Source organism: Sphaerodactylus townsendi, linkage group LG14 (genome assembly GCF_021028975.2).
Source record: "Sphaerodactylus townsendi isolate TG3544 linkage group LG14, MPM_Stown_v2.3, whole genome shotgun sequence".
Classification (NCBI taxonomy): domain Eukaryota; kingdom Metazoa; phylum Chordata; class Lepidosauria; order Squamata; family Sphaerodactylidae; genus Sphaerodactylus; species Sphaerodactylus townsendi.
The window spans coordinates 29806700-29826837 of NC_059438.1; the positions used below are offsets into that span (position 1 = coordinate 29806700).

Genomic DNA, 20138 nt, shown 5'->3' on the forward strand with positions numbered 1-20138 from the left:
TTATCACCGTATTTCTCCTTCTTACAGTTCCTGTGTTTCTTATTTGTATTATTGATCATTGGCTTTCCTTCCTATAAATATTAATGTTGGAATTCTTATTGTTTTTGTAATCATTATTACTGCATTGTTTTATTATAGTTCTGGTGTTTGTTATTCATATTATTGATAAGCGTTAATCAGTTTGTCTGGAAAACAAATGATAACGCATGCATTATCAAACCAAGTTTCTATTTTGGAAAGATGGGATTGGTTTTCCAGCCATTTGCGAAAAGAAATTGTATCTTTTGCTTGCCATCTCTCAGACAAGCTCACTCACTTATTTTAAGAACATAAGAAAGAGCCTGCTGGATCAGACCAGAGTCCATCTAGTCCAGCACTTTGCTACTTGCAGTGACCTTTGGGAGCTCACATGCAGGATGTGAAAGCAATGGCCTTCTGCTGCTGCTGTTGCTCCCGAGCAACTGGACTGCAAAGTCACTTCCAATCTGAGATCAAGGAGGATCAAGATTGGTAGCCATAGATCGACTTCTCCATCAATCTGTCCAAGCCCCTTTTAAAGCTATCCAGGTTAGTGGCCACCACCACCTCTTGTGGCAGCATATTCCAAACACCAATCACATGTTGCGTGAAGAAGTGTTTCCTTTTATTAGTCCTAATTCTTCCCCCCAGCATTTTCAATGGATGCCCCCTGGTTCTAGTATTGTGAGGAAGAGAGAAAAATTTCTCTCTGTCGACATTTTCTACCCCATGCATAATTTTATAGACTTCAATCATATCCCCCCTCAAAGGTCTCCTCTCCAAACTGAAGAGGCCTTGTTGAGCCACGCGTGACACATAAGCAGAGCAGTTTTAGGGCTGGCTCCAGCAAGGGGGGGGGGGATGCTCCAGCTGCAGAAAATCCTGCCTCTTCCCACATATTAGCTGCTGAGCACAGCTGGAGTGGCAGGAGGTTCACCAGCCCAAGCCTTTGGCTGGGCAAGGTTGGCAGGAAGGATTTTTCTGGCTAGCCTGATGCCATCACAGTTGTGGTGAGGCAAAGCAAGTAGCGGACTAAAAGACCAGGCTTCAGAGACGGGGAGCAGCGGTGAACATGGCCTGCATGGTCCCAGGGATAAAAAGGCAGGTGTCAAAAGAGGAAGGGGGAGAAACTAGTGGGGTGAGGGAGAAAAGCTGGAATGAGAAGGCACAGAGGGGGAGAGGAGAGGGAGGGGAACCGAAAGGAGGCATTGGGGATGGTCAAGACAAAACAATCAGACCTGGTCTGGTTGAAATGGGGGGGGGGGGGCTGACCCACAGAAGAGGCACTGCTCGGTTCCCTGAAAATTTAAAGGGGCAGAGCAGATAGGTGAAGGAAACAGTGCTTGTGTGAAGATTTTTTTGAGTTTGGGTGATGACAAGGAAGTGCCTGCCACGGCAGACCCAAAATTTTTTTATTGGGGCGGAGGGAATGAGTACAGTGGGGGTCAGCCCATCTTTATTTACTTCTTTATTATTTATGTATACATGGTTATTTATTTATCAATTTTTGACTTGAGGCTCAAAGTGGATTACGTGGTGTAAAACAATGTAATTGAATAGCATGAAACCTGAAACTGTTGGCCCCATGTATTATCTTGCTCTTTCTCCATCGCTTTGTACCTTCGTAACACCATTTGCTGCATTGTTTGACACATGGTGTAATGATTTTTGCTGTTTCAAATTGCAGTAATCCTAGTCTTATTTGCATTATTTATTAGTTGTCTCTTCTAAATTGATTGCATGGAATGTCAGTGAGAAAGGTGGACTCCAAATAAATAAATTACATAGGATAATAAATAAATAAATAAATAAATAAATAAATAAATAAATAAATGGCATTCCTATGTTGAGTGTTCTTTTCTAAGTGATCATGCATAGGATCACACAATATTGGCAAGATCCCTGAGCTGCCTTAGGTAAGGGATCCCTGCCAAACAACTTTCCATCAACAAACACTACAACCTTTTCCTGTGAATAAGATTCTTTCTTAAAAAATGAATTCTCAGTAAAAATACATATAATAGTATACAAGGACAACCCCTACCCCCAGTCCTGCATAGTCTCTAAATACATTGGGGGGGGGGGGGTTCCCAGAAAAGGTATCATGGGTATTATTGTATCTGTGGGGACCTCCAGCCCTAGGCAAAGCCCTTCTGATTTGCAGGGTCTTACTTTGAAAGCACAAGCCATTCCAGTCCCAAAACACTGATACTAACCCCAGAGACTCCTGTTTCCTTCTGGGGGCTGGCATTCCAGATCCCCAGCAGTTGAGCTGGTTCTACAGCCCTCCCCCCCTGGGGGCTGTCATGCCAGGCGCAAAACAGGTTTCTCCAAATTTGTTCTGCATTTTCATTTGTGTGCTGTAATGTCTTCAATGCAAGTCTACTGGCATTCCTGGGTTCCATTGCATCCAATGGACCTTCAGGTATCCCTCCCTTCGTTCCCAATGGGAATGTCTGTGGTTCGTCTTAACGCATCTTTCCCATGCCAGCTCGCACCCATCTTTGCGGGTGCGCGTGTGAGCGTTCAAGGGGCTTCCTCCCGAGCAATCGCGCTTGCGCCTGCAGCCTTGGAGACGCGGTGCCCGCAAATCCTTGAAGGATCCTTTCCACCGCGAGCCCCACGGGAGGCGAGAGGCTTCCGTCCCTGGCGGGCTGCAATGCCCGGCTCGCAGGAGGCAGCCCCCTGGCACTGCAACTCCCGCACCCGGGCGCCTTGAAGGCGGCAGGAGGATAGACCGACCCGGCGAGGGGCCTGGCTTGACCCGGGAACCGAAAGCGGCTCTGGCTGTCGGGAAGGCGGAAGCCCAGGCGGTGGGTGTGCCGCGGGAGGCGGTGTAAGCCGGAGCGAAGGCGGCCGCGCTGGGTTGCAAGCCCCGGGAAATGCGCCCGGCCTCGGGGAGCTCCGCCAGCCGCCCTCCGCCGCCCGCCTAAAGCGCCGCGCCCGGAAAGGGCAGGGCAGGCGCAGCGCCCCATCCTTGGCAGCCATGGGCGCGGAGCAAAGCGCGGATGCGGACGGGCGGCCTCACGAGCCCAGCGTGTCCGGTAGGTAGAGGGGGCTGCTTGAAAGGCGAGGGGGGCTTTAGGCGCGTGCAGAATCCCCGCTTTCACTTCCTGCCTTTTGCCCTCCATTCATTGATTCAATTGAATGGGCCACTCTTCCCCTTGCGGACTCGGATGGCGCACAACATGCATAGAAACATGCAAATAGGAAGGCAGTAATAAAACATGCATAGAAACATGCGTAGAGGAAGGCAGTAATAAAATATGCAAAGAAACTTTCGTAGAGGCAGTCAGTAATAAAACATGCATAGGAACATGCGTAGAGGCAGTCAGTAATAAAACATGCATAGGAACATGCGTAGAGGCAGTCAGTAATGGAACATGTGTAGGAACATGCGTAGAGGCAGTCAGTAATGGAACATGCATAGGAACATGCGTAGAGGCAGTCAGTAATAAAACATGCATAGGAACATGCGTAGAGGCAGTCAGTAATGGAACATGCGTAGGAACATACGTAGCAGCAGTCAGTAATGGAACATGCATAGGAACATGCGTAGAGGCAGTCAGTAATAAAACATGCATAGGAACATGCGTAGAGGCAGTCAGTAATGGAACATGCGTAGGAACATACGTAGCAGCAGTCAGTAATAAAACATTCATAGAAACATGCGTAGCAGCAGTCAGTAATAAAACATGCATAGGAACATGCGTAGAGGCAGTCAGTAATGGAACATGCGTAGGAACATGCGTAGAGGCAGTCAGTAATGGAACATGCGTAGGAACATGCGTAGAGGCAGTCAGTAATAGAACATGCGTAGGAACATGCGTAGAGGCAGTCAGTAATAGAACATGCGTAGAAACATGCGTAGCGGCAGTGAGTAATAAAACATGCGTAGAACCATGCCTAGAGGCAGTGAGTAATAAAACATGCGTAGAAATATGCGTAGAGGCAGTGAGTAATAAAACATGCATAGGAACATGCATAGAGGGAGTCAGTAATAAAACATGCGTAGAGGCAGTCAGTAATGGAACATGCGTAGGATCATGCGTAGAGGCAGTCAGTAATAAAACATGCGTAGAAACATGCATAGCGGCAGGCAGTAATAAAACATGCGTAGAAACATGCATAGAGGCAGTGAGTAATAAAACAAGGTTAGAAACTTGCATAGAGGCAGTCAGTAATAAAACATACATAGAAACATGCGTAGGCAGTCAGTAATAAAACATGCGTAGAAACATGCATAGAGGCAGTGAGTAATAAAACATGCGTAGAAACTTGCATAGAGGCAGTCAGTAATAAAACATGCATAGGAACATGCGTAGAGGCAGTCAGTAATGGAACATGCGTAGAAACATGCGTAGTGGCAGTGAGTAATAAAACATGCGTAGAAACTTGCGTAGAGGCAGTCAGTAATAAAACATGCGTAGAAGCATCCATGGAAGCAGTGAGTAATAAAACATGCGTAGAAACTTGCGTAGAGGCAATCAGTAATAAAACATGCAGAGGAACATGCCTAGAGGCAATCAGTAATAAACTGAATCAGAAACATGCATAGAGGCAGTCAGTAATAAAACATGCATAGAAACATGCGTAGAGGAAGGCAGTGATAAAACATGCATAGAAATATGCGTAGAGGGTCTGGCAGGGTGGGAGTGGGAAAAGGAAAATAGAGTGGAAAGAGGAACAGGAAGGGAAGGGAAATCAACTGCTGTAAAACCACCACTTCCTTCAGCCATAAGCCCCCTGGAACATCTTGATCTTACAGACAAACTGTAATTGTACTATTGGTGCTTCCTTTATTTACTGGTTTTACATCTTTCCCAGCATCCCCTTCACCAGCCAAACAACGAGCCAAAATGGATGATATTGTTGTGGTGGCACAAGGGACTCAGTCATCGCGCAATGTCAGCAATGACCCTGAAGTCATCAAGCTGCAAGAAATCCCAACTTTCCAACCCCTTTTGAAAGGTAGGATGCATCTTATTTTTAGCTCTGGCTGCTGGGAAGGCGGAAGTCCAGGCGGTAGGTGTGCTGTGGGGGTGGCCGGCTGCTGATCAGGCCGCATGCCTCTGGGCTGGTGACGTGGCCTTTGGGGGAGGCGCACAGCCCAATCTGTGGCTGCCCTTGGGTGGTGGGATTCCACCTGGTTACCTACCTGTTCTGACGAACCGGCTGAATCCCACCTGTGTCCTGAAGTTAGATCTTTATGCCTGTGTTTTTGAACTTTTTCCTTCTTTTGAAGCACCAGCTTTTCTCAGTGTGTGCTTGCGAGTGGGGGTTGGCAACATGTTTGCTAGACAAAATGTTATTGGTGCCCTGGACAAAGCAAGAACATACAGGAGACCATTCCTTAAAAACAGTGCACGAACTTTGGTTGGGCAGGGTTGCTACACTTGGCTTGGCTTTCTCACACTGCAGAGGTAGGCAAATTAATCATTTTTGTACTCTCTGCCAGGGAAGACTGTTTTGTTGGTGGACAGTTCATGTGGGTATCCTTTTTCCCTCCCCTCAACACATGACATTGAAGCTTAATTTCAGTTTGATGCTTCCAGAGCAGTGAACTTTGCTGGAGTGAGTTTGCACATGCTTAGTGTCTTGTTAAACTGGGCCAAAGAATTCTTCCAGCTGAACTTGATGGCAGAAAAAGACAAAAATTGTCTCCACGAGGTGGCACTGTTGACTGTTGCCTTTGTGCATTGCAGAGCATTTTTGTTAGCTGATCCGTGAAGCAGGTCCTAGCTGGATTTCAGGGTAGGGCCCCAAGCTATAAACCTGTTCCTTGGGAGGGGGGGTGTAACCTCACTGTTCTCCTCACTGTTCGAGCAGCTTCTCCATTGACCAATTGCACAGTGGGCTTGACTGGACTTGAGTTTTCGTTTATTAGCTCTCATACATCCCATTACCTTCTCCAGCACCTGTCAGGACTTCCACAGACCCACCTGGCTTAGCTGCGTAGGAGATGAAGAGTTTGTGTCATCCACGTTTGTGGTACCACCTCACTCCAAATCCCCTGATAATCTCTCCCAATGCATGTTAAAACAAGATGGGGGCAAGATGGAGTCCTGAGAGATTCCATACCAGGGATGTCACAGTTCCTTAAGCTACAGATTCTCAGGACCACCTGCTGTACCTGGCTGCACACGTGAAACTGAACCACCAAGGCACTGTGCCTTCCACTCCCGCCCCAGCCAACCCCTCCACGTCGCTGATCCTCAAAAACCATAGAGAGAGCTCCTGGTTCAGTCTCCAGCATGTCTTGATAAAATGTATCAGGGGGCAGGGAAGAGAAGAAGAGTTTGGTTTTATACCCCACCTCTCTCTCCTGTAAGGAGACTCAAGGTGGCTTACAAGCTCCTTTCCCTTCCTCTCCTCACAACAGACACCTTGTGAGATAGGTGGGGCTGAGAGAGTTCAGAGAGGACTGTGACTAGCCCAAGGTCACCCGTCAGGAATGTAGGAGTGCGGAAACACATCTGGTTCACCAGATAAGCCTCTGCCACTCAGGTGGAGGAGTGGGGAATCAAACCCGGTTCTCCAGATTAGAATCCACCTGCTCTTAACCACTACACCACGCTGGAAGATTTCTTCCTGGGACCTGGGAGAACTGCAGCTCATTGGACTGTAATGTTGAGTTAGCAGGATGCGCCCCCTCCCCAAAGTCTAACTTTTGCCTCTGGGGGTTGAAAGCAAGTCTGATCCTGCTAAAGCAGAGTAAACCTTTGTGAGGATGGGACCATAATCCACACTGGGTGTGCAGTCGGTTCTTGCACTGCTGTGGGCCGTCCACGCGGCCAAAGCACATTTTTAAGGGTTTTATTTTGTGGTTGTGAGAGTCAGCTCAGAGACTGAAAGCTGGAGTGAGTGGAAGTGGGTGAAAATGCAATCATTGCAAGGATCTGGATTGCTTTTTTGGCTGATGCCTTCTCCACCTGGGGGTTCCAACAGGACCTAATGGCAGTCTTTGTGAGAGCTTGAAGACCTGCAGACATGATAATGAAGATAATGCTGCCACTGTCTCGATTGCCTGCAAAGGAAAGAAAATGTGAAAGCACAGCATCGCCCCCAGGGACAGATGGGCCCCTTGAACTTACCAAGGGCCAGTGGAGCTCCTGTGGGGCAGCATGGTATAGTGGTTAAGAGCAGGTGGATTCTAATCTGGAGAACCGGGTTTGATTCCCCACTCTACCACTTGAGCTGTGCAGGCTTATCTGGTGAACCAGATTAGCTTGTTCACTTTAACACATGCCTGCTGGGTGACCTTGGGCTAGTCACAGTTCTTCGGAGCTCTCTCAGCCCCACCGACCTCACAGGGTGTTTATTGTTGGGGGGGAGGGGAAAGGAGGCTGTAAGCCCCTATGAGTCTCCTTACAGGTGAGAAAGAGGGGATATAAATCCAAACTTCTCCTCCTCCTCTTCCTCTTCTTCACCACCACCACCACTTGGCTCAAATCTAGGGCATGGCAATGAATGTAGGCCTCCAGGGGTTCTGCTTGCTCAAGGATTCATTAATGTCTCTGCAGTTGAAAGGATGGTTGACATTTTCTGCGTACTCTCTCTTGTGCCTGTAAAAATGTAGACAGTGTGTAGACTTTCATTGGCAGCAATAACAATGCTTTGGCGTTCCACTGAGTTTCCCCCTTCCCCCCAGGATTTAAGTTGGCTGGGAAGAAGGCATGCATAGTGCTGGCAACATTGAGTATGCTTGAGAGTTCCTTCCAAGAGGATGAGAGACGAGCCATCCTTCCTTCCCAGAATCCTTTGTGGCTGATTTTTGAGTGCTTCATACCCAGAAGGATCAGAGGAACTAATGAATAAAACCCTGTGCGCGCATAATGCTTAATCATGCTTTGGTTTCCCTGACCTTGGTCTACACTCTGCTTAATGACTGACTGTAAAGTAGAATATGGATCTTTACTTGAAGTGGGTTTCCAGGATCTGCGTGAGGATCTTCTCTGCATTGAGCAAACCATGTTTTAAGGTCCACTTTTCCTGAACCTTTGCATAGGAAGTGATAAGCAGATCTTACTGGTCTCTGTCCATGCATGCCTTCAAGGTGCAGAACATAGTTCAGCAACCCAAACATGGTTTTAAGGGATGTTTGTTCAGGGTAAGAAGAAGAAGAGTTTGGATTTATACCCCGCCTCTCTCTCCTGTAAGGAGACTCAAGGTGGCTTACAAGCTCCTTTCCCTTCCTCTCCCCACAACAGACACCTTGTGAGGTAGGTGGGGCTGAGAGAGTTCTGAAGAACTTTGACTGGGCCAAAGTCACCCAGCAGGAATGTAGGAGTGTGGAAACACATCTGGTTCTCCAGATCAGAATCCACTTGGCTTAGGGCAGTTTAAGATGGCCTGAGATTCCACTGTTGCTGGGAGTGCTCATTGGGGAAGACACTGACTTCCGGCTTGCAGAGAGAGCCTCTGCAGCAAGGTAGACCAGCTGTAGCCCTTAGCGGGTCTTCTCAGTGTGAGCCCCTCATGAGTAGATCTTCTCAACTCCCAGAACACTGGACATGTGGTGAGAGGTAGAACCTATAGAACTGGATGCCGCAACTGCTACTCACAATTTATTTGCTGTGCTTTCATCCTCTTCTTCCCCCCGTGAACTTATTTTGCCCAGCTCCAGTTATAGCTACAGTGTGTTATTTTTGAAGCACAGTATGATGCACTCACTCTGAGAGGTTAAATGAATCCAGTCATTCCCAGAATATTATATTAATTTTTATTTTTTGTAGTAATTGCAGTCTTTTTTATTTATTGTTTTGGTGAATATTGGAAAACAAAGGACAATCAAAACACAAAGTATGGTGCATTTATGAAGGGAGATGAATTAAGAAATTTGGGTACTTGATAGGATTGGAGTTGGGGTGCCCATCCTTGACTTTGGTTCAGGGACCCCAAACGAAGACTGCTTCTGTTTCAGGGTCATTCGCTACAGAGATTAATATTGCAAAATAACAGGGTACGGGAGCCCAGTCTGTGAAAGGATAAGATTAATAAACAACTTTCTGGTTTTCTGAGCTAACACAGAACCACTGATGACAATACATGCCAAATACCAAAGGCTTTTCAGATGAGAACAGCGGTTTCCTGGTGTTTAAGGGACAGAATCAGATCGAGGAGGAGGAGAAGGAGAGAGCTCCGAAAAGCTGTGCCTAGCCCAAGTTCACCCAGCTGGCGTGTGTGGGAGTGCACAGGCTAATCTGAATTCCCCAGATAAGCCTCCACAGCTCAGGCGGCAGAGCGGGGAATCAAACCCCGTTCCTCCAGATTAGAATGCACCTGCTCTTAACCACTAGTTCAGTATGTGTCTTCTGACTAAAATCTGTCAGAGCCCTTCAGGGATGGGACAGGATATAAATCCAACAAATAAAAATAATAATAAATAAAATAAGCAGGCATGATAATAATACTGAGTGGGATCCTTCTATCTGGTCTTCCTCCATTAGAGGAAGGCTTTCTCCATTGGAGAGAATCTTAGCCAAAAGGAGTGACAGGATCCAACCTGTTGTATTTATAATTAGTGTGAAATGGTAGTATACGAATGTGTGTGCGATGTGACAAACTGTTTATTTCTGTCTTGTTCTGAGGGTGTTGGACAGGTCTAACTTCATCTGGTGCCATTTCAGATGTCGTTCACTCTTTAAGAACATAAGAACGAGCCAGCTGGATCAGACCAGAGTCTATCTAGTCCAGCACTCTGCTCCTCGCAGTGGCCCACCAGGTGCCTTTGGGAGCTCACATGCAGGATATAAAAGCAATGGCCTTCTGCTGCTGCTGCTCCTGAGCATCTTTGCTTGAACAGTTACGTCTGTTATGTTTTTATCTTCACCAATCCTGTCTAAACCAGTCATTTTCCCGCCTTTGGGGGTGGCATAAAGGACTGATAATCTTCTATTGATGTTCTTCCGGAGCTAATTAAACTCCTGAGGTTGCCCTGTGGGGTGCTCGTCTTTGTGCCCTAAATGAGCATTTCTTTCAACTGTGTGGAGAATAAATTATTTCCCTAGAATTAGCGCTAACTGTCTTTCTGAGTGCTTTTTGTCACTAAACCTTGGAACTGGCTGTGGTGAGTTTTCTGAGCTGTGTGACCATGGTCTGGTAGTTTTTTTCTCTCCTGACGTTTCACGTGCATCTATGACTGGCATCTTCAGAGATATCCACCATGAGAGGTATGTCCCCTCTCGCCATGACATACCTCTGAAGATGCCAGCCATAGGTGTCCGCAAAACATCAGAAGCAAAAACGACCAGACCAGACCAACAACAGCCAGTTGATTCCGTCCATGCAAGCCTTCGACATCTTTGGAACATTTTCCTGCCCTTTTGATACGTTTTAATTAGAGTGAACAGTGAACACAACCAAGGGTTAGCCATTTTCAAGGGCCGGGCAGTTGCTTTAATCCAGGAGGAACTTGGGCCTCCAATCTGTGGTCTCTAGTGGTGCATGTGTGTATCGTGGTTGACTACCACAATGAAAACTGATCCTATGGGGTGATGGTGTACGTCATGGTGGAGTGCTACCCGTGACTTTATAGTTGTGTTGAGATTGTTTAGGGGAATGTGTCTGTACCAGAGTGAGAAAGAGGGGATTTTCCTTCTCCTTTTTGTTGGATCCCCAGTTTGGAAGAGTAGGTTGGGCTGTGGGTCTGGTCTACCATTTTGCCTCATTGTTAAATGGTAAAATGGTAAATGCAGATATTTAAACATGCAGATAAACTGTAGTCTCTCTTTGCCCTTCTCTCATGGCAAAACTTCATTTAATATTCAGATAAATGAATCTGATAAAGATGGTTTCTGTTTATGTGTTTGGAAAAACACTATTTGGGGAGGGAGGGAATTGTGAAACAATCAAAACAAGCAGGATTCATGCCATCTTGTTGCACTACTGTTGCACATTTTATATAGGTGAGCTCTTCTTGTGTTCGGAGTGTGAAGAGGGGAGAGACTTGTGCCCCTTCCGCACATGCAGAATAATGCACTTCCAATCCACTCTCAGTGCACTTTGCAGCTGTGCGGAATAGCAAAATCCACTTGCAAACAGTTGTGAAAATGGATTGAAAGTGCATTATCCTGCCTGTGCGGATGGAGCCTAAATTCGGTTGGGAAAGAAGGGTCTCTTGAATGTTACTGTTCCTTCAGTCACCGGTTGAGAGCCGACCACTCCTGAAAAGCCGGCCGAAAACATTCACGGCCCAAGACAGCCAGGAGCCTTGGGGCTTCCAACCTCTGCAAATGTTTGTGAGAGTGAAAATTGCCTGCATATCATCAAATAAGAATGAGCTGAGGTCAGTCTTGGCAAGAAAAGGCCTCTGTTTCTTTCCACACAAAACAGCACAACATGAAAAGGAGAAGGGGGGGGGAAGGGGAAAGAAAAGGAGACGGAGGAGACAGAAATAGTTCAGTTGGAAGCGTAGTTTTAGAGTTCTTGCACAGTTTGCAAGTTTGAAGTTATAAGAAGACAAACGTGAATGAGGCTTTCAGTGATCTTGGCCCTCATTGCCAAGGTAGCAGCTGCGCAGAATTCTGTTGTTAAAGTTGCATCATGCTTTCGGGCGCTCGTCCAGGGATGAAACGTGTCTCCTTGGCTCAGCTCGGGCCAGTGGTTGAGCCATTGGGTTCCCAGATCCTTCCTGGCCGTGGGGGGTGGGGTGGGGCTAGGGTTTCCAACTCCAGGTTGGGAGCCTCGTGGAGATTTGGGGATGGAACTTGAGGAGGGAAGAGACTTTGAGGGAGGGGTTACATTGCCATAGAGTCCACCCTCTAAAACAGAGGTGTCCAACTCTGGCGCTTCAGATATTCATGGACTACAATTCCCATCAGCCCCTGCGGGTTGGCATGGCTGGTGGGAATTGTAGTCCATGAACATCTGAAGTGCCAGAGTTGGACATGTCTGCTCTAAAGCATTCTCTTTCTCCAAGGGAAATGACCTCTGTTGCTTGGAGAGGAGCTGTAATTCTGGGGGGGTCCCCAGGTCCCACCTGGAGATGGGCATCCCTATTCAGTCCAGCCAAGCCCAGTTCCTGAGGGAGGGTCTTTTGTGTCCCTGAACTCGCTCCTCAGCCGCTTTCCCTGCATGAGCTGAACGAAGGCTACTGAGCTCCCCACCTTTCCTATGAACATAGCAGATGAACAGCAACGTGGTACTGGGGAGGCAGTGCGGGGACGTGTGGGCTGCCCAGTTTGAAAGGTTGTTTTTCCTCTGTTGTCTTTCCCATCTAGTGTCTGGATGGGGCCAGATGCACTGAGGGGAACAAAATTGAGGGGTAGACCTCATCATGCAGAGATCAAGTAGGCATCCTTTTCTGTGCACAATGGGTTCCGGACTTGTAGGAGTCTTCATTTTTGATTTTGCTCCTGACCCAGCAGTGGTCTTCTCGCAGTGCATAGTTTAAGAATCAGAGGACTCAGTTGCTTCGCTTTGGTTTTGGAAGTGGAACATCTGGAAGCGCTGTGCCTGAGTGAAACTGGTTTAGACCTTCTAGAAGTGTGGGGACGGGGGCTTCAAGGGGGCTATAATAGGATGGTTAGCAGATCTCTCTTGCAGGGTTTCCTTCCTTTTTAATAATTCAGCCACCCATGTCGTCTCTACCTCCCAGAATATTTTTCCAAAACGAAACTTACTTGGAAAGTCTCAGGGGAGGTTTTATTAAAGTATAAAATGGCTAAATTGGCTTCCCCCCCCCCCCTCTCCATTTTTGTTGAAGTAGGAAGTAAGCATTTAATCAAATCTTCCTTACAGCATGAATGGCCATACAGTTTTGCACATATAAACAGCAGCTTATAATAGAGTTGCATGTTTGTGATTTTATTTTTAAACATAATTTGTCACCCTTTAGACCACCCTGCCGAGGACAGCGTGCAATAGAATCAAAGTCAAATAGCATGCAGTAAGACAATTAAAAACCCAATTCTGCCACCAAATTCTGGAACTACTCTAGTCTTGTTTCTAATTACCAGGGATGTGTACATAAATGAGGGGTGGGTACAGTGCTAAGCTAAATCCCCCCCCCCTTCCTTGAGGCTGCTTACAGCTTTCCCTGCCCACCATTTCTCCCTCTGTGCTCCATAATCCAATTACTTCCTCCTTGAAAGATTTCAGTTCTTTGGCCATTATGCCCCAGAAAGTGCTACAAATCGGTTTGTTGTTTGTTGGTATCACGTGGATCAAAGGTGTGGTGCAGCTTCTCTGGGCATATCACGGGCCAACGGAACTCTTGTGCAACTGTTTTGCTGCAACACCTGAAAAAAGAATTAGGACTAATAAAAGGAAACACTTCTTCACGCAACGTGTGATTGGTGTTTGGAATATGCTGCCACAGGAGGTGGTGATGGCCACTAACCTGGATAGCTTTGAAAGGGGCTTGGACAGATTTATGGAGGAGAAGTCGATTTATGGCTACCAATCTTGATCCTCCTTGATCTGAGATTGCAAATGCCTTAGCAGACCAGGTGCTCAGGAGCAGCAGCTGCAGAAGGCCATTGCTTTCACATCCTGCATGTGAGCTCCCAAAGGCATCTGGTGGGCCACTGCGAGTAGCAGAGAGCTGGACTAGATGGACTCTGGTCTGATCCAGCTGGCTTGTTCTTATGTTCTTATGTTCTTAAGTATTGCGGCTGGGGGGGAGGGCTGATGGTTCTACATTGACTCGGACCTTCATGAAACGTTTTTTGAGCATTGGTGAATCTTCTAATAACCGGCATGAAAGTATTCACTGGTACTGAGGATTAAAACAGACTAAATCTTTTTTAAAAAATTGCTAAATTGCAGCCAAATGAAAAGCCCCGGTTTGCATAACATTGGGAGGATACAGGTGTGTCAATCCTTCTATGTTCTGTAGTTATCTATATGCTGTAGTTATTATATGCTTGCATCTGTTTGGTTGGTTCCTCACTGAATTCCAGTCTGTTTTCAGTAGAAGCCGTATAGACATGGATCCCTTCCCACACGACCCTGCTCTAGATCTGGTATAAATGTTCTTGCAGTTTAACTTTAAAAAACATGCAACCTGAAAAAGTTTTGCTGCATTGCGTTATGTGGCCACAAGGGTGGCAGAGAAGCGAAAGTCTTTCACTGTCGTCAGAGCTCCAGACTGTGCAGCACTCCAGACTCCTTAGTAAACCCAAGGGTGTTCTAGAGGAATTATAGCACTGCTAAGGGCATTGTGGTGTAATGGTTAAGAGCACTCGAATCTGGAGAACTGGGTTTGATTCCCCGCTCTGCCACTTGAGCTGTGGAGGTTTAGCTGGTGAACCAGATTAGTTTGTGCACTCCAACACATGCCAGCTGGGTGACCTTGGGCTAGTCACAGTTCTTCAGAGCTCTCTCAGCCTTACCTGCCTCACAGGGTGTTTGTTGGGGGGGTGGAGGGAAAGGAGATTGTAAGCCCATTTGAGTCTCCTTACAGTAGAGAAGGTGGGAATATAAATATCTCCTTCTCTCCTCCTCCTCCTCCTCCTCCTCCTCCTCCTCCTCCTCCTCTTCTTCTTCTTCTTCTTCTCCTCCTCCTCCTCCTCCTCCTCACAGGCCAAGCACAACATCAAAAGGAGAGCCCTCGTAGACCTGAAAATTCACTTCGTTTTTGGCATTGGCCAAAAATGGCCAATCCTGAAGTTGGTGACCAATTCTTAGTTGTCTGGCTTTATTTTGTGGTATTGTGCCTGCCACAGATGGGGACCTTTTACTTCCTTTGCAAATACCGTGGGTGTATTCTGGAGATCATCTGGGCTGGGATGTTTCGATTACTTTCACATTTGGCACTTCAACTCCTGCAATTATCCTGAATCCAGTCTCCGATGCTGAGGCTCTTGCTTTGTTTCCTAATGAGCTATGCCTGCTACGGACGAACCCACAGATTAATCTTTACAGATGTTTTGCTTCTGGCTTGTTCTACAGTGAGCGATTGCAATTGCTTACGGCTGCTATTCGTTCTCTTCTAGGTCTACTCAGTGGGCAGACGTCTCCGACCAACATTAAACTGGAGAAGCTGGATTCTCAGCAAGTTTTGCAGCTCTGCCTCCGGTACCAAGACCACCTTCACCAGTGTGCAGAGGCCGTGACCTTTGACCAGAATGCTTTAGTCAAGCGAATCAAAGAGGTATGGGAGACGCTGCTGTTGCAGATGGAAAGTAAAGCTAATGGAAGGCTCTCTGCCCTGTAGTGGCTGTCTGTAAAGAAGGACAGTACAGGCACAGTGAGTCTTCTTTAGCTGTTGAAATTTGTCCCAGTGAGCATCAGTCATATTCATAAAGGAGAAAAAGTTGCCATCGGTGTTGGTATTAATCTGTTATGTTGGAAATTTCAATTCACTATTTTAAGCAGATTTTATTGAAATATATATATTTGATGTACTCTGTCCTGAGCCCTTCGGGAGAGGGCGGTCTAAAAATGCAATCAGGAAGGAAGGAAGGAAGGAAGGAAGGAAGGAAGGAAGGAAGGAAGGAAGGAAGGAAGGAAGGAAGGAAGGAAGGAAGGAAGGAAGGAAGGAAGGAAGGAAGCTGGCTTGTGGTACTTGCTTGTCCACCATAGACTGCAGAAAGGTACGGTTGACTTACGCTTTGCATGTATGATTTTGGAGGGCTGAGGTCACTTCTGATGGTTTTAGGTGCTGTAATGGCATTGCTTGGCTGGATCTGTGGACAGAGTTGGCATCTGGGTTTGTTGGAGGACCTGCCCCCTGATCTTGTGTATCTGTTAGGTGGCCTCTTGCTTCTGGTGAGTAAAAGATTTAGGCTGAGACGCTGACTTAATCTAGGTGCTCTCTGGCCTATCTTCATCTAATAGGAAGCTACAGCATGAAAGGAGTTACTGCTTATTACTGGTGCTATTTTGTAAGCCTAAGTTCAGTCAGATTTACCTAGTAAATCTGGTGTAATGGTAAGAGCCAGTGTGGTGTAGTGGTTAAGAACAGGTGCACTCTAATTGGAGAACCAGGTTTGATTCCCCGCACTGCCACTTGAGCTGTGGAGGCTTATCTGGTCAGCTAGACTAGTTTGGGCACTCCAGCACATGCCAGCTAAGTGACCTTGGGCTAGTCACAGCTCTTCAAAGCTCTCTCAGCCCCACCCACCTCACAGGGTGTTTGTTGTGAGGGGAAAAGGAGATTGTAAGCCCCTTTGAGTCTCTTACAGGAGAGAAAGGGGGGATATAAATCCAAATTCTTCTTCTTGTTAAGGCGGGCTGTAGAACAATCTTTAGGCATTCCTTTTGAGTAAGCCTTTCAAAATACCCGAGTCCTTATGTTGCTCTAATGGGATATGCAAGAGCCTGGAAGCCACCCAGCGGCCTCCCATTCTACAGCCTCCTCTCTTATTAGGTGGGGTGATCCATTTTTAGAATCCTGGCGTTCTGTTCGTTTCCCTCTCGTGCAAGGGTAGACATGCTGGTGGTCTGCTTTACATGCTGCAACTCACAGGGCTAGCCGCAGCGTACAAACTTTATTAAGCTGAATGTTTTTCAAGTGGAAACTTCTGCAGCAGCTTTAAATGGTTTCCACACCCAGTGGAATGGCACGCTCTGCGAGGTTTTATTTTATCATTTGTGCGAAAAAGGGAGGAAGCCGCAGAAAAAAATTGGGGGAAAGTTGATGGGTTTCAGGTCTGGCGTGTTTCAAGTTGGGCTTTCGGTTTCAGCTGCACAAAGCTGAATCACAGCTTTGTGGTGGAGTCTCCTTCTGAGATTTTTAAAGAGAGGCTGGAGGGCCATCTGTCAGGAGTGCTTTGATTGTGTGTTCCTGCACGGCAGGGAGTTGGACTTGATGGCCCTTGAGGGTCTCTTCCAACTCCATGATTCTATGAATCCTGAATTTGTGAATGTGCGGGTTCCATGCGGGCTGAGGACCAGTCTCTATTTAGGCAGACTATCCAGAGGAGAAGCATTTGCAGTGTATCCTTGATAGACAGATGCCCCTTCTGTGCCCACATGGGGAGAATGTATTTCTCAGGGCAAGGGAGAGGGGCATTTGTACCAGAAGTAAGGGGAGGGAATTTTTTGCTGTAAGGGTGTTCCTAGTTGAGCTCCTGATGGCCTATACCAGTGGTTCTCAACCTGTGGGTCGGGACCCCTTTGGGGGTCGAACGACCCTTTCACAGGGGTTGCATCAGTGTTCTCCATCTGTAAAATGGATAAAGGTTAGGGTTGGGGGTCACCACAACATGAGGAACTGTATTAAAGGGTCGCGACATTAGGAAAGTTGAAAACTACTGGCCTATACTAACCCTTAAAGCCCTTTAAAGCAGGTTGTCTTTCAGATTAGCCTGTACAGATTGTAAGCCCCTTTGAGTCTCCTATGGGAGAGAAAGGGGGATATAAATCCAGACTCTTCTTCTTCTTGTTTACCATTCTGAGCCCGTTTGCAGGCAGAGTGCGATATAAGCCAAATCATTAGAAATAATGACAGTAATATGTTGTTGTTAATCATGGTTGATTTCACAGCTGCCGGTTCTTTAGCTGGTTGTTGGCCTCTCATTACAATTAGTCTTTGTTTAGATCCCAGCGTGGCTGCCTTCTAAATCTGACAGATGCTAATTTTGTCGATTTCATTTCTATCCTGCAAATTCTCCCAAGGGGACTCGAGGCGGCTTACATATACGCACATAACAAAACAATACAATAAACTAAAAACAGTATATATAAACATTAAAACCATTTACTAACAAGATGACATTAAAAGTTCATAAAACATAAAAGAACAGACATTGTTTTTTAGTTGTAGAGCGTTCCTTTATAGGTCGGGACATCTGAGAGAGGGTATGTAATGGTGTAGCCGTGGGGCTGCGCAGGGCTTGGTTGCCTTCCAGTTCAGAATAATGCCTCTTGGTAATTTGCGGGAGGGCTCTGCTCCATGGAATGTGCAAAGCTGTGGGGTTCGCTGGCTGAACTTTGACGAGGGTCATTTGTTTCAGCTTTTGGTGATTCCAGAGGGGCTGGAATTTCCCTGCCAACTTTGAACGCGGCTCAAGAGCGTTCGATGACTGACACAGCAAAAACATAGCCTGGAGTTATTCTGTTATAAATAGCTGAAGCCCCCCCCCCCTTTAATATGTTTTACTTTTAAAGAGAGGTGGTTATGGACCATTAATCATTCTGCAGTTTTCGTGAGGTGTTGTAAGATCAGTAGTTTTTATAGTTTGTGCCAATTAATTCAGAAAAGCAAAACAATGGGTTTTTTCGTATGACCTTCCAGTTGTGTGCTTAGAATTCTGTTGTGTGAACTGTTGGTTTGTTGGTGCCACCTTTATTCTGTCAGGGTTGTGTCCTGGGTTGTATCAGCAGTGGCGTAGGAGGTTAGGAGATCGTGTATCTAATCTGGAGGAACCGGGTTTGATTCCCAGCTCTGCCGCCTGAGCTGTGGAGGCTTATCTGGGGAATTCAGATTAGCCTGTGCACTCCCACACACGCCAGCTGGGTGACCTTGGGCTAGTCACAGCTTCTCGGAGCTCTCTCAGCCCCACCTACCTCACAGGGTGTTTGTTGTGAGGGGGGAAGGGCAAGGAGATTGTAAGCCCCTTTGAGTCTCCTACAGGAGAGAAAGGGAGGATATAAATCCAAACTCCTCCTCCTCCTCCTCCTCTTCTTCTTCTTTTTCTTTTTCTTCTTCTTTTTCTTCTTCTTCTTCTTCTTCTTCTGTTTAGCTGTGTGGTGTTCCATTAACTGTGAAAAGAGCAGAACCAGAGTCTGAGTTTACTGAGGAGCAATAACAGAAGTTCTCTGGCTGGGAGTTAGCCGGTGGGAGGCCCTAATGTTGATGTTCCCGCAGCCCATTCTTCAAGAGCCTAAACTAAATGAGGGAAAATCGGCTTTATAGGAAGAATTGGAAGAAGGACAAATGAGAGACACTATGTGGATGCTGGTGTGTTGCAAACAGAGTCGGACACAGCCAGATTTTCTGCTGGGGAGAAAGCAAGGAGGAGTCCCCTTTGACTTCCAAAGGGCTGTGATCACTGGACCAGTGTATGAAAGCCAAGGTGGTATAGTGGTTAAGAGCTGGTGAGCTCTAATCAGGAGAACTGGGTTTTATTCTCCACTCCTCCGCATGACTAGTGGCCTCTGATCTGGTGAACTGAATTTGTTTCCCTGCTCCTCTACTTGAAGCCTGCTGGGTGACCTTGGGCTAGTCACAGTTCTCTCTGAACTCTCTCACCCCCACGTACCTCACAAGATGTCTGTTGTGGGGAGAAGGGAAAGGAATTTGTAAGCCTGCTTGAGCCTCCTTACAGGAAAGAGGCGGGGTATAAATCCAGACTCTTCTTCCACAAGAAGAAGAGGTGTTTGGATTTATACCCCACCTTTCTCTCCTTAAGGAGATTCAAGGGGGCTTACAAACTCCCTTCCTCTCCCCACAACAGACACCTTGTGAGGTAGGTGGGGCTGAGAGAGTTCTGAGAGAACTGTGACTAGCCCAAGGTCACCCAGTAGGAATGTAGGAGTGCAGAAACACATCTGGTTCAGCAGATAAGCCTCTGCCACTCAGGCGGAGGAGTGGGGAATCAAACCCAGTTCTCCAGATTAGAATCCACATGCTCTTAACACTTACACTACGCTGGCTTTCAGCGTGGTGCAAGATGAGTGAGATTGCATAAAAGAGACAGCTGGTTCCAGCCCACCAGGGTAAGACCAGGAAATTGATGGTTCTGTTAATCATCTTACCGAATTGCTGCTTTGGTCTGTGGTGAAAGTCTCTTCGGTGCTCATCAACCTTCTTTCCACTTGTTTTTTTTTTTGCAAACAGATGGATCTCTCAGTAGAAACTCTGTATAGCTTAATGCAAGAGCGCCAGAAAAGGTACGCCAAGTATGCGGAGCAGATCCAGAAGGTCAATGAGATGTCGGCCATCCTCCGTCGCATCCAGATGGGCATTGACCAGACGGTCCCCTTGATGGAGCGGCTGAACGGCCTGCTGCCCGAGAGCGAAAGACTGGAGCCCTTCAGCATGAAACCTGAGCGGGAACTCAAGCTGTAGTCCTCTGCTTGTGTCATGTTTTCATGGAGCCTGCTTGAAGCCTCGTACGCTTGCCGGAGAAGGCATTGCTCCTTCACCAAAGCACTGTGGTCGGGAGAGTGCCCTTCGCTTGCAAGGATGGTAATTTCAAACTGGGAATAAAGCACTAAGTGGAGCATTA

At 46.9% G+C, this 20138-nt stretch overlaps 1 protein-coding gene across 1 annotated transcript; it reads left to right on the forward strand.

The window, feature by feature from the left end:
* Positions 1–2635: 2635 nt before the first annotated feature.
* Positions 2636–20138, forward strand: BORCS5 (BLOC-1 related complex subunit 5). Its single transcript, XM_048515721.1, has 4 exons — positions 2636–3062; positions 4846–4989; positions 14958–15115; positions 19748–20138. The coding sequence occupies exons 1-4, from the start codon at positions 3005–3007 to the stop codon at positions 19976–19978; spliced, it is 591 nt and encodes a 196-aa protein (XP_048371678.1). The 5' UTR covers positions 2636–3004; the 3' UTR covers positions 19979–20138.

Excerpts from the sequence above, each read along its gene's own strand:
- BORCS5 (XM_048515721.1), top strand. The coding sequence starts at position 3,005 with ATGGGCGCGGAGCAAAGCGCGGATGCGGACGGGCGGCCTCACGAGCCC. Across the intron at positions 3,063-4,845 it reads TCACGAGCCCAGCGTGTCCG|CATCCCCTTCACCAGCCAAA; the intron begins GTAGGTAGAGGG and ends CATCTTTCCCAG. Across the intron at positions 4,990-14,957 it reads TTTCCAACCCCTTTTGAAAG|GTCTACTCAGTGGGCAGACG; the intron begins GTAGGATGCATC and ends GTTCTCTTCTAG.